Here is a 13,040-nt window from a genome sequence, read left to right as displayed (position 1 = left end):
AGGGACATCTCGACGGGCCAGGATCGAACCAGCAACCCTTGGGTTACAGGGCGACCGTTCTACCCACTAAGCCATGCTGCCCTTAACAATAATGCATTTGCAAAATTTTTCCTGAGAGCAAACTGACAGTATAACTAACACCTGTCCACTCTGCTTGAGCTGTACCTTAGCAACACTCAGGTTGAGCCCAGCTGAGCTCAGGTTCAGCTTTACTCACAAATCTGTTTTTGGAAAGAAATGGAACTCACCTCTCCTATCAGAGGAGTTGTCCCATCTGATTCTGTGACCCAAGCGTTCTTTGCCGTCCCACGGTCATATGACTCATATGGAGCGTCTCCTACCCTCTTACTTGTTGCTATTGCAGGATCCTGGGGAAAGAAAAATCTACATTAGGATACTAAAAGACAGAAAATTCCGCTTGAATTTCATCATTTTATCAAGAACAGCTTACATGATGGCAAGCTTTTCTCTGAACTAACATGCATGCGTACTAAGAATTTGAATTTATCCAAGGCCTGAATGTAAGATAGGCTGCCAAAGTATTTCTGAATTCAAAGTGAAGTGTTTAATTTGTTAGTTATGTGCAGATTGTGGCATTGAAGTTCTTCTTACCAGGATGAGGATGTACCGCTGTCCCTTCTCATGGAGGTAATCAGCAAACTGAGGGAGATCCTGGAACTTTACTTTGTCGTAGGTAAAATCTTTCTTATCCTCCATGTAGTCAATGTCAGTGTATTGAATGTCCTATATAAAAAGAAAAAAATATATATATTTTATACAAATATTTTACACAAAATTTCTAAGGATATGTTTCATAGTAATGTTTATGGTATATTAATTTTATGTATAACTTGATCAATTTATTTTATGCAGGTTCAGTGTCATCAAATATCCAAAGTTTAATAGGAAATCCTAAACTGTTACTATGGCTTGCAGCAATTAAAATCACATTTGTATCTTGCAGGAGTGTAATTAATTCAACATCAGGCTTAATACTTTTTAAATGAGCCCACTTATGTCCCTGCTTTTCTGTATAACTTTGGCAGGCCTTTAAGAGGCAGCGTTCCATCTTTTATGCTCCTCACATGTGGAACAAACTCCCAGAAAACTGTAAATCTGCTGAAACTCTCAGCAGTTTTAAATCAGGGTTAAAAATGGGTCTGTTTGCTGCCTTTCATCAAAACAATACTGTAACTTTTATTTCTTGCATTTTATCTGTTTTTTTTAGCTTTTCTCTGTTTTTAATTAGTTTATATTATTTATTTTTTAAGTTTATTTTAATGCATTTCTCATTTCTTCCTACACCCTGCTGTAATGCTTTTGTTTTATGTAAAGCACTTTGAATTGTCCTGTAGGCCTACATGAAATGTGCTGATCAACTTGCCTTTTCTTGCTTCTAACATCCTAAAAATCCACGTTTGAAGAGCCAATAAAAACACTATTAAACATTTGGATCATGAGCCTTGTTTAACTGTTAACTCATCTGATGTTCTTCATCTGCTGGACATGATGTAACGATATGTGAATGAGAAAACTTTTAAGAAACATGGTGCCAAACTTTGGCCAGACAATTGAAAAGTTACACATTCTTCTTTTATCTTTGCCAGGGTGTGACTTTATGCTGGCTTTCTGGCTGTCTAATGTCTTCCAAAATCTACTTCATATTAACGGAGCAGATGGTTTAGAAGGCACTGCCAGATCCTTCTTCTAATGCTAATCGGCTCCAGACATATTAGGGAGAATGTGATAATACCCTTCGTTGTCTGTAATGGTTCTCAAACATGTCCTTGAGTACAACAGGAGAGGAAGCAGCTGCAGCTTAATGTATCTGGATGTGAAAGAGAGGCTGGAGCTTATCAGTGTGAATGTTGAGATGGGTGCGAAGTTTGTTTGTATTTGATAGTAAGATAAAACTGAGTTCTAACCATAACCTTGATTGGTGCTATCACTGCTGAATGTTTTATGGGGGCATAAAGATTAGGGTTTGGAGTTTACTTTTGTAACTGACAAAAAAAAAGATTGTGTGAAACATCAATTCCCGGCATGAAAATGTGCTATACAAATAGAGTTGAAACTTGAAAAGGACTCCTCACTGTTATTCACCTTCACGGCCCAGAAAAAGATAAGCAGTAAGGTTCATTCCCAAGAAAATGTCAACCAAACTGGTATTTGCGAAATGTCTCGGTATATACGAGCTGTTGAAGTCCTTTAACATTCAGATCACGATGAACGAGATAATGAAAGAAACTTGGTCGATTGATCTTTGATCATCACTAACATTCAGTGACGCTTGAAAAATAGTGGTTCCGGGATTGAACCTGTAGAGCCCAGCAGACTCTTCGTTATTTGACAGAAAGCTGAATTACCCCGTCCAAGCTAAAGGCCATCCCTATCACTCTGACTGTCTGTTGAACTCCTGCTTGAACCTTCGTATCACGTCTCCACAGATAGTGTAGTGGTTGAGGCTCTTGCCTCTGGAACGACATAGCAGTGTGCGAGTGGTTCAAAATTCAAAAAGGGGTTCATAAGGTGAAGTATCAATTGCCGCCTCCTCCCTCACTAAAAGCAACACAGCTTTGGTAGCTGTTAAAGTAGTACTACCCTATAATAATAAAAAAAATATGTCTGCCAGTCTGACAGTCACCAAAAAAACGTCTGTCCCCCCCCAAGTCTTCATTTTACTGGCTGCAAAATAAAATCTATTCTGAATATGAAATGAAAACACAGACATGTTTAAAACAAGGCATGTTTTTACTCTCATGCAAGTGGTGATTTACCATAACCTTGGGCAACTCATCATATCTAACCTGACAGGTGTTAATTGTTTACTTTTGTAGGGGTCATAAATGCAGTGAAAAGGAATAAAGAATTTATATGAACTGTATTTTATAGTGCTGAGCTTAAGAGCATGCACACTACAAGGTAATGAATAAACATTCTGACAAAATGCTGTCTAAATGTATTAATGTTGTGTTATGAGAAATATGGCAGAATTACTGATGTTGAAAAGAGCAGCACAGTCTCTATAAGTGTCTCATTGGCTTAATGAAATCTCTGATTCTGTGATATAAATAATTAAAACATCCTAAAAGATAAACAGAAAAAGTTTGAAGAGCAGGCAGGCTCTTACATATGGTAGGTCCACGGCACGGTTCCTTTCCACTGTTTTCTTGACCTCACTCAGGCTACCGTAGTCCCAACGAGAAAGCTGGAAACCCAGTGACCAGTAAGGAGGAATGACGGGCCTGCCAACGAGCTGGACAGCATAATTGGGTATAAAATTAATGTGGTTACTGTGCCAAAGAAAATCGCACACATACACACCACTTTAATACAACATACTATGTTGCTCTGTACATAGCTAAACTTAAGAAAATATATATAAATAAATAAATAATTACCTCAAGGAACTCCTGCACCACTTGTTCTGGTGTGTCTCCAAAGACAATGAAAAAGTCAAGGATTCCTCCGATAGTCCTATAGGTCACAGCTGGGGCAGGCTGCAGAATCATCTCTATGAAAAAAAAAAATTAAAAATTAATTGAAAAAAAGAGGATAAAGGAACTTATTATTCTATCCTGATATTTTCATAGTTATGAACAGCCATTCTGCCGTATAGACAGAGAGAAAAACATGTCAATGGGCATTTTTATCACTTTCAGTCATCTTCGTTGGCAATGAAATATTCTCTTTGATTTATTAGAAAAAATCTTTAATTGAAGCAACAGTGTTCATTTGGGTTTGGAGAATGAGGCATAACTCATCCATTTATGAAGAGTTGAGTCCATCCTTTCATTATTACTGTTACTCTATACGGTTTTTTTATACCTGCACATTTTAAACAATGCTGCCTTTTAGAATAGTAATTTTCTGTGTCTGCTAACATCTCAGAGGAAAGTGCCATGCTTGGAAATATGTATAATGAGTATGAATGTTCTTGTGTTCTGTTTTACCCATAGCGTTGCTGTTCATGAGAAAGACCCCAAATGACTTCCCACTCTCATCTTCCAGACAGAGGAAAAAGGGATAGTGCCCATAGAGGTTATGTGTTCCCTGCAGGGAAGGCAGAGAGGGATGAAGGGATTTAGGGAAGAAGTGTTAGTTGCAGGAGGGATGCAGAAAACTCAGGGGGTGAATAGATCACCTAATCAGCTTATATGACATTTAATTACAAACCCTTAGTGATGGAGAATACACACATCACATGTAAACATGCAAATATTTCAGACTTTGACTTGTTGAGCAGACTTTATTTTAAGTATATGATGCATCAAATCAGCAATGTGCTTAAGTGTGTATGTGTATGTATGTGTGTGTGTGTGTGTGTATGTGTGTGCATATCCTCCTTACCCCATTAGGGAAGGAATCTCTAGAGAAAATGGGCCACGTTCTCCAGTTTGTGTCATGGCGATATCTTGTATGCACATGCTCTCCAATGCCATAGATGTTGTGGGACGGAAGCCGAGCAGACACTTGTAGGTACTGGTCTGCAAACACCAGTGGAGCCATTGTAGTGTCAAACCTGAATGTGTTTGGAAAAAAAAAAAAGTAAGAAGACAGACATGAGAGAGAAGGAGGGAGGGGGTTGAGATGTGATAGATAAAGAAAATGTGTGAGAGAAAGAAAGAAAAAGAGAGGAAAGAAAATGAGGGTGAAATGTAGTGAGAGGAGAGAATGGCAACGAGACAAGGACGTGTGGAGGAGTTATTGAGGAGAGAAAAACCAGAGAGAAGACAGACCATCCCATCAGGCTCTAATAAGCCCTCTGGGTAGCATCTCAGTTGTCTTCAAAACAAGACATGCACTGGTAGCTGAAATACTGACGCCGCAAACAGCTGTCAAAGTATATAAGTAAAGCTTGTAGATTTGATATATATATATATATATATATATATATATATATATATATATATATATATATGTTTTTCTTTTTTTTCCAATCAGGGCATCTACTGTTAGAGTACTGAAACTGTAAATTGCTCCATGTTTTTATTTACAGGTATCTTTTGTAAGAAAAACCATTTGTAAACCACACATCAAGGGAGTCATCATAACCCAACAGTATCTTAATAATGAGTTGAAACTTTATAATGTTATTAGATACCATAATAAATTTTTATGGAGTACATGGTGTAAATTTTATGCATGAACTAACAATCCTTCCATTATTATCATGTGATATATTGGACTATTGACTTTTGATATGCTGCAGTGATGAAAAGCATTGCATTAAACCCCTTATTGCTCCAGATAACTCCAGATAATCAATGCAGAAGTAGTAGTTCAAAATACTGAGGGTGTGTACATTTAGTTAAACGGTTGCAAAATTAACAGAAAGAAAATCTCTGCCTTATTGCTCAAATGCACCACAGAGCGGAGATAATGCAGATTTATAAAGAGAGGGTTAAAAAATGTTTGAGCAATCTAATGAGCTAATTTGTGGAGCAATATCATGCCTTCTGGTTCAAGGTCAGGTGGCTTACTGGGAAAGACAACTGTGGCAAGATCAAACAAAGGTTGTTATGTGAGAGGTAATTAGAATTAGCTAAAAAAATATAGCTAATTTTAGTAAAAGATGTGTTTTAGAGAATTGCTGGTACACTGCAAAGTGGAAACACTCAGTGATGGAGCGGATGGCTCATGTTGAAATTTCATTGGAGGGGGTATTAGAAAGCTGCTTTCTAACATCTGATGTGATACCAGTTTTGAAGTCAGTCGCACTTGTGGGCATAAAGTGAGTAAATGCTTTTGACAGCCTCTGTCTGAACAGTTTTCTCTGAACCAATCATGTGTAAGATAGACAGCCAGTCATCTGTAGCTCTCACACAAAATAAATCAACAATAACCTTATTGCCAACATCTCTGCTGTCTCCCTCTCAATGTCAAGACTTAAACAGGAAGCAGAGGGTGTATTAAATAAATGAACAGTGTACTAATGATTTATGCACTTAACTCTATTGATAAACAGTAAACATCAATAAAACATAACCTGCTGTATTAACGACAATTTACAGAGTTAAGATATGACTTTCATCTTCTCAGTCAGAAAAAAATATAGACAAATACTTGAGTTATCCACATTAAATGTAAATTTTGCCTGTGAGGAAAAAGCTATGCAATGAATGACAATCAATGCTGATTCACAGTAAGAGTAATGAGTTATGCTTATACAATATATCAACAAAAACTAAAGAATTAATGGCTATAATGGTCTATAACCTTATAGGACTGTGTGTGACAGCATGCATTTCTGACTCACAAGTCATTCTGTAGCAATATTGCATTAAAATGAGATGATGTGAAGCACAGGCCACCACAGAGAATTTCTGACATAATTGCATCAGATGAGAAACACAGAATCAATGGCAATCTATTGATAACTTTCAACTCTCAGTCCTTTCAGCTGACTGTGAGAGACACTAAATCAAATATTCAGGAAGTCAGCTTGCCGTATTTTATTTTTTTGGGTCATATGGCACAAAACTCTATCAATCTATTAATATTTACAGGTTCAAGCAAATATTAGAAAAACAGATAATAATCTAAAACAGATTGCAATCTATCATCAACATATACAGTATGACCATAATAGTAATTTGTAACTTATGTACACTGTGCATATTGACTTGAACCTCATACTCTATGAAACCGTAGGTCCTTTTGCACCATTATACAAAGAACATGCAAATAATGGACACTTACAGAGCTGTTTTGCTTCCCTGCCGTTTCACAATGAGGCCAAAGGGTTTGTGTAACACCTCCAGTGTGGTGCTGATAGGGTATGATGGGTCTTTGTTGACTGTAGCGACATGTTCATGAGGGACCTCGAATCTCTTTTTATGGGTATCATAGATCTGAAAAGGAAACAATCATTCAGACAGTATGTGAATTAGGGATTGGTATCCCCACTAATTTCCTGAATCGATTTGATTCGATTTACTACAGTCTGATTTGATTTTGCAACCAACTCTATATTGTTTCCTTTACAAATATTTAAGAAACAAGACCCATTTTTGTTGATTTTTTTTTCGTTTTATCCTATTATAGCAGTTTTTTTTGGTAGAGATTCCTTGATTACAAAAGAGCTTATTGTATTTTAATTAAACTGCATGGGTCAAATTTTTAACGTGTGAACTGTAAAAGAAAAAACAAGCGCTAGTCTGATATTGTTCACCTTTAATCGAAGTCGATTGTTTGTCTGCATTTCTGCGTGAAATGTAAGCTCTTGTATATCCCCACCAAACAAGGAAGGAGAGGGCATTCTTTTCAGTTGAGCTGTTATTTCTGCAAAATAAAACACAAGAAAGCACAGTGGCTGAATGTGTTATTAATTAATGTGGATATATTTTTAAGAAAAAAATCACATTCATCTACTTAACCAAACAGTAATAATTATATCATTAATACCAATAATTATGCAAATTGTTGAACAGCAGTATGAAAATTGCAAGACCCGTTAGGAGGACATGACCCCTTAAATTTGTTAAAAAAGAAAAAAAAAATTAAAATGTTTTCTGGTTATTTAAGGATATGAAAGGATTTTGTAATATCCCAATGATACATGGCATCTTCTATGTAAATGCAGAGTCCTTTTTTATCACACCTGAAAGGCTCATTTTGACATGACAATAAACTTAACCCGGGTGTGTCCACTGTCTTTACATTTAGACTGTATCCTTCAATGAATCCTAGCATCTGGACTAGTTGTAACGGGTTTTAAGAGGTCAAAGCTATCCATGAAGTGACATTATTAATGTGTTAGAGTCCAATTTGGTCATACGTTTGGCTAACTAAGCAAAACAATAAGATTTAAAAACTGTACTTTTATGGTTATTATGGGTTATGAGGTCAAAAGTTGTGTATGCTATCCCATTCACTCAGGCATAGTTTTGATTGAATTAGCTTTAATTGACATGCAAAAGTTCTCAGCCCTCATTAAATTATTCAGGTGACATGACATGGGACTTAATTCCCAAATTATTAAATTTCCACTGTGATCAAAGAGTGCAATGTTTCTACAGCTCAAAGTTGCCTCTCACATAAATATTGATAATTTGCATAGTAGCTTTGAGCCACATAATGACAAAACCCATGCTGAAATATTTAAAAATAGCTTAACATATGTAAGAAGGGCACTTTTATTTTCATGTTTTTATACCTACGCAAATAACTTGACCAAGATGAAATATTATTTTTAATAGTGTTCCTTTAAGCCTAAAGATAAGAAAGCATCAGTATTTTTCAGATTTTTCTTAATTAAATGTTATTTTACTTTGCAAATGGTGCAACTAAAATGTTGTAGTTCAGATTTAACATAAAATGTCAAATATTTCTTCTTGATTTATCCAATAACTGAGCTAATATTAGGCAGAGAGATCAAGCAGAAAATGGAAAAACCTGCATGCTGCAGAGTCAATCATGTTTTTCTGATATGCCATCCATGTCTTATTTCACAGAATACCATGCCTTAGGCAAAGTAAGTGAAAAGGGAAAAAACTATGTGAGGCAGACCAACAGTCTGAGGGGTTGTGTAGCAGTTATAGTCAGACGATAAGCTACATAGAAAACCAAATATAAAATCATTAGATGAAAACTTGGGCTTGAAAGCAGGGTAGAAAGAGGAAATACAGATTTACCATAAGGGTTTGGTTCCTTTACTGATTCAACTGCGTATCCATGGTTGGCTGAAAAGTAACACCAGGGCACATTTGTCTGATCCAGAGGTGTCCAGCAGCAGCCACGCTGCTCACATTTCATCTGCTCAAACGGAGAGACAGGGGGGGGGGGGGGGGGGGGGGGGGGGGGGGGGGGTTGTTACTATCAATGTCATTATTCATTTTGCCATTATTGTCATTACTGCCACTGGAAACAACATCATTATTGCCACCATTGTTCTAATAGTTGCTCTAACTAGTGGAACCATAATCATAATAACCATATAAGCTTATTCTAGTAGCAATGCTAAAAAAATAAGTATTGGTTCATTCCCAACTAATTCAATGTTTTTTTTTTTTTTTGTTTTTTTCTTTTTAAAAAAAAAACAACAACAAAAAAAGCTTTCACAAACATAACTGTGCGTTGTTGCAGATGACAGTTACTCGTACCTGTGAGGCTCCACCATCTGGGAAACAGTCTACTCTCTCAGCGAGAGGAATGTTGGGACACTGACGAATAAATCCATCACTGACATCTGTCAGAAAGATTCAAAGTTAGTTTACAGCAAAAAATATTTAAATCAAAGTAAACACAAAAAATGTATGATGACTAACAAGTATGCAATCTGTTTAGTAGTTTAAAATTTATGTACACATGTACACAGATTCAAAGGACAATGTGATCTAAAAATTTGTAACAGAACAATCTCAACCCTGCACAAATTGGATGACTGGGATGATGGATATTTCATATTATCAATCAAGGATTGCTGCCATGCCATGTGACCAAGTAGTTCCATAACCACCAGATCATGGTAACCAAGGTCATCTTATCTACTGGGAGAACTCCAAACATCATAAAGTAATTCCTGATACTGCAGCGGTTTATTAGTTTTCATAAAAAAACAAGCTAACAGAGAGCAACTTCTCTGTATAACTAAAGACTACAATTATCTGGACTTTTGAAGATATTTAAATGGGCCTTCTTAAACCATTTGAGGCAGTATGCTTAGAGTTAATAACTAAAACATGTTTTCTTCAAGAATTTGTTTGTATTCAGCTATTTCATCACTTCTTTAATTCTGACATATTTCTAAGGTCCTTCTGATGAAATACCTCTACATCCATCACCACGGTGAATGATGTTGTCATTGTGATGTGAAATGTTAGGTTTGTGCCACATGTTGCGTTCCCTTAATGGCCAAAAACTTCAGTCTAAGTCTCATCTCACCATACAACATTTTTTTCACGTTTGAACCAGATGTCCTTTGGTGAAATCCAAATGTGCTTTTTGTTTTTGTCTTTTTTTATCTGGTCGCCCCTCTATGAAGCTCAGCTTTGTAGCGTGTAAGGCTTAAAGTGGTCAAATGAACAGACACTCTAATCTCTGCTGGGAATCTTTTTACAGCTCCTTCAGGGTTTGGTCTTTTTGTTACCTCTTTGATTGTCTATCCTGGCAGGCCCAAGAGTTTCTATTGGCTTTCGTTTTCTTGGCAGGATTTTTGGGTGACCATATTATTGTAATTATCATTATTTTTGATAACATGAGATTAATATCTACTTTGCTTCTGACATGTTTGAAGAGATCCTAGTCTTATTTTGTGCTGCAATATCATTATTATTAATATTATTATTATTTCTCATTTAATTTCACATCCACACACAGGCAATGTTTTTCTCTTTGAGGGATTTTAAGTTTATGACCTAAAATCCAGATATATCCTTTTGATTTAAATGATGTAATGCTAATTTTTAGAGACAGTGTATGGTTTGCACTGTAGGGAATTTACAGCCAGCATATTGCTGGATTATCTAAAATGACGTGTACTAAGCATCATTACACAGGTCACTATTCTGAAAATAATTTACAGTTAAGGGACTGTGGATAATAACTGAAAAAAATTAAATTATGTATTTTTAAAGTGTATTTAGTTATTTTCATTTTGTTTAGATATATTTTTCTGTGTGTTGGTGTGGACTACCTACCAGTTTTAATGATACCGGGTTCTCCTGTGACAAACAGAACGATCATAGTGATGGCTGTCACAGTCATCAAGATAAACAGGACCAAGAGGATCACCTCTAAACCGGAGAATCGTCTTTTCCCCATCTATAATCCACAAGCAAATGCACACGTACATATAGAGTTATTAAAAAACCTTACATCATTAACAGTCGTTGATTGCATAAAGTTTTCTAAAGGCAAGGTCTCAAAGGTCCTACAGCTTCCCTGTTTAATGAGGCCCATTAGCAGAGCTAACATACATGCCTGCATCAAAAGAATTCATAAACACGTAACTTACATATACATTATATACTCATTTTAAGTTCTGAACTTAAAAGGAAGAGAAGGAGAGTTTATCAAAGGGTGCTGGTATGACTGATAGGTCAAGTGAAGTCTTTGAGAGACACCCATCATATTAAACAATAAAGCTTCATACAGTCTACTTTTGGAGACAAAACAAGGTGAATCTCTGCGTGCATGTGTGGGTGTCTATTTGGATGTGCGCAAGGCTTAAAGCCATCTTGTTTAATGTGCTGTGAAGAACAGGCGAGGGCACAGAGAGCAACAAAAAGCCAAGTGTGTGCATGCCCCTGAGATTTTGTAATCAGTTGCACATCAAAAACACTGAAAAGCAACTAACATGCAGTGAAACAGACACAGAAAAAGATACCTACGACACGGTAAAAACCTTTAGTGTTTCCCCTGCCATTATATTGGGGGACCGCCCCAATATAATCTGCATCTGGTTTTCTATACAGCGCCAAGTCTCAATAGAAGTCATTTCAAGTTTATTTTCCCTAGAACAGGTTTATATTGTGTCCTTTTATTAAGAAGTAGACTGGCTGATGTTATTTAAGTTTTGTTTGTATCATGGAAGGCTCTGCTAAATCTCTCAAATCTGACCTTTTTTTAACGTTTTGTTTTATTTTAAGCCTGTAGACTTCTATTTTAACTGTGATTTTAACAGGGTTCTAGCCACTAGCATTCAGCTAGCCAACACACTACCGTACTCCATGGATACTCCTTCGCCTCGGGCCGGTAATCCTTCCTGGCCAGTGCCCTCCAGTGTGTCCTCCACTGAAGGCTCCCTGGCTGACTGTACCTCTCCTCCACCTGTAGCTGTCGCTGCATGGTTGCTGCCAGGCCCTGCTCCACTTGCTAATTTCACCGCTGGAGTTTCACAAGAGCCCGGCGATGACCACTGGTATCAGCTTGGAGCTAAACCCAAAGCTCCGGATAGCTTCACTTCACTACAGACTGAGCTGTGGACCCAGGTCGGGGCTCACAAGAAGAACCAGGGACCTGCTGGACCCATCTTCTACCAGTCCCCTACCATTGGAAAACTGATTTGATGTCTTTGATCTGCGAGACTTTCTACCTTTGGCTGCAGACTCCCACCCTGCGGCTCCTTCATTGATGTCTGGCTCCATTGTGAAAACCTGGAGGGCTATGGTGAACTTCAGACCAGCACCAAATGCTGCCAGAATGCAGGGTAGTCACACCGTATGTCCACTCCAGGTCTATCCATCAACAGAGCCAAAAAGGTGCTCTTCACCAGCTGAATTGAATCCTGAATGTAGTCATCCACATTAGGTGAAATGAAATTCCCAGCCAGACATCAGAGATTTTAAAGCATGATTTTAGAATGATTTGAAGTCTTCATAAAACCAGTGGCAAAAACTTTTTTTATATCCAGACTGATTGCTCCATTTAGAAGGGGCAGGGGTCTTTTTACCTGGACACTTAGCCTTAACTCCTGGCACCAATCAGCGTGTCCAGCTTTAAGCGCTGTTTTTGTTGATCATTTTAATCTACTCTGGAACTGTCACTTCTCAGGAGGAATGGCTTTCACACAAACAGGCTGCTCAGCCACATTTTAAAAGATAAAACTGACATAGTCAAGACAAGAGAGAGATCATTTACGAAAATTACAACATTTTGCTTGTAATTTTGGTAAGATTACAAGCAAAATGTGTCAGAAATCTGGGTGTCCTTTTTAACTCATTAGAAATGTCACAAAGACAGGATTTAATCATCTTAAAAACATTGCCAGAGTCCACCCATTTCTCTCTCTTTCCAGCATGGGGGTGCTGATGCATGTTTTTATATCTAGTTGAACAGATTACTGTAATACCCTGCTCTCTGGTCTACCCAAAAAGAGTGTTTCAAAACTACAACTACTTCAATACTGTTCTGACGTGCACGTCTGCACGTCTGCAAGTGTTCTGACGAAGACCAGAGATTTGATTATCTGATTTACATGATGGGATGCCATAGCTGTCCCTTAGTGTCCACGGCAGAATTCCTTCCTGATGTCACACACAGGAGATCACATCTGGAGCTGGAGATGGAAACTTTAGTGGTCCAGCGAGGAGCAGATG

At 37.4% G+C, this 13,040-nt stretch overlaps 1 protein-coding gene across 1 annotated transcript in view; it reads right to left on the bottom strand.

Annotated features, from left to right (window-relative positions):
• The window catches only part of si (sucrase-isomaltase (alpha-glucosidase)), a 57,575-nt gene extending 46,811 nt beyond the window's left edge, over positions 1-10,764 (bottom strand). Inside the window, exons 1-11 of the mRNA XM_041994486.1 lie at positions 10,641-10,764; positions 9,105-9,190; positions 8,637-8,757; positions 7,175-7,284; positions 6,703-6,854; positions 4,351-4,522; positions 3,954-4,053; positions 3,402-3,514; positions 3,131-3,256; positions 613-744; positions 249-368 (exon numbers count right to left, since the gene is read on the bottom strand). Of these exons, the coding sequence (XP_041850420.1) occupies positions 249-368; positions 613-744; positions 3,131-3,256; positions 3,402-3,514; positions 3,954-4,053; positions 4,351-4,522; positions 6,703-6,854; positions 7,175-7,284; positions 8,637-8,757; positions 9,105-9,190; positions 10,641-10,764 (1,356 nt within the window). The remainder of the gene's footprint in view (positions 1-248; positions 369-612; positions 745-3,130; positions 3,257-3,401; positions 3,515-3,953; positions 4,054-4,350; positions 4,523-6,702; positions 6,855-7,174; positions 7,285-8,636; positions 8,758-9,104; positions 9,191-10,640) is intronic.
• Positions 10,765-13,040: the final 2,276 nt, after the last annotated feature.

The sequence above is a fragment of the Melanotaenia boesemani genome, chromosome 9, assembly GCF_017639745.1.
Source record: "Melanotaenia boesemani isolate fMelBoe1 chromosome 9, fMelBoe1.pri, whole genome shotgun sequence".
Lineage (NCBI taxonomy): Eukaryota > Metazoa > Chordata > Actinopteri > Atheriniformes > Melanotaeniidae > Melanotaenia > Melanotaenia boesemani.
Note: the sequence above shows the minus strand (reverse complement) of the source record. Positions and strands in the feature narration are given on the sequence as shown.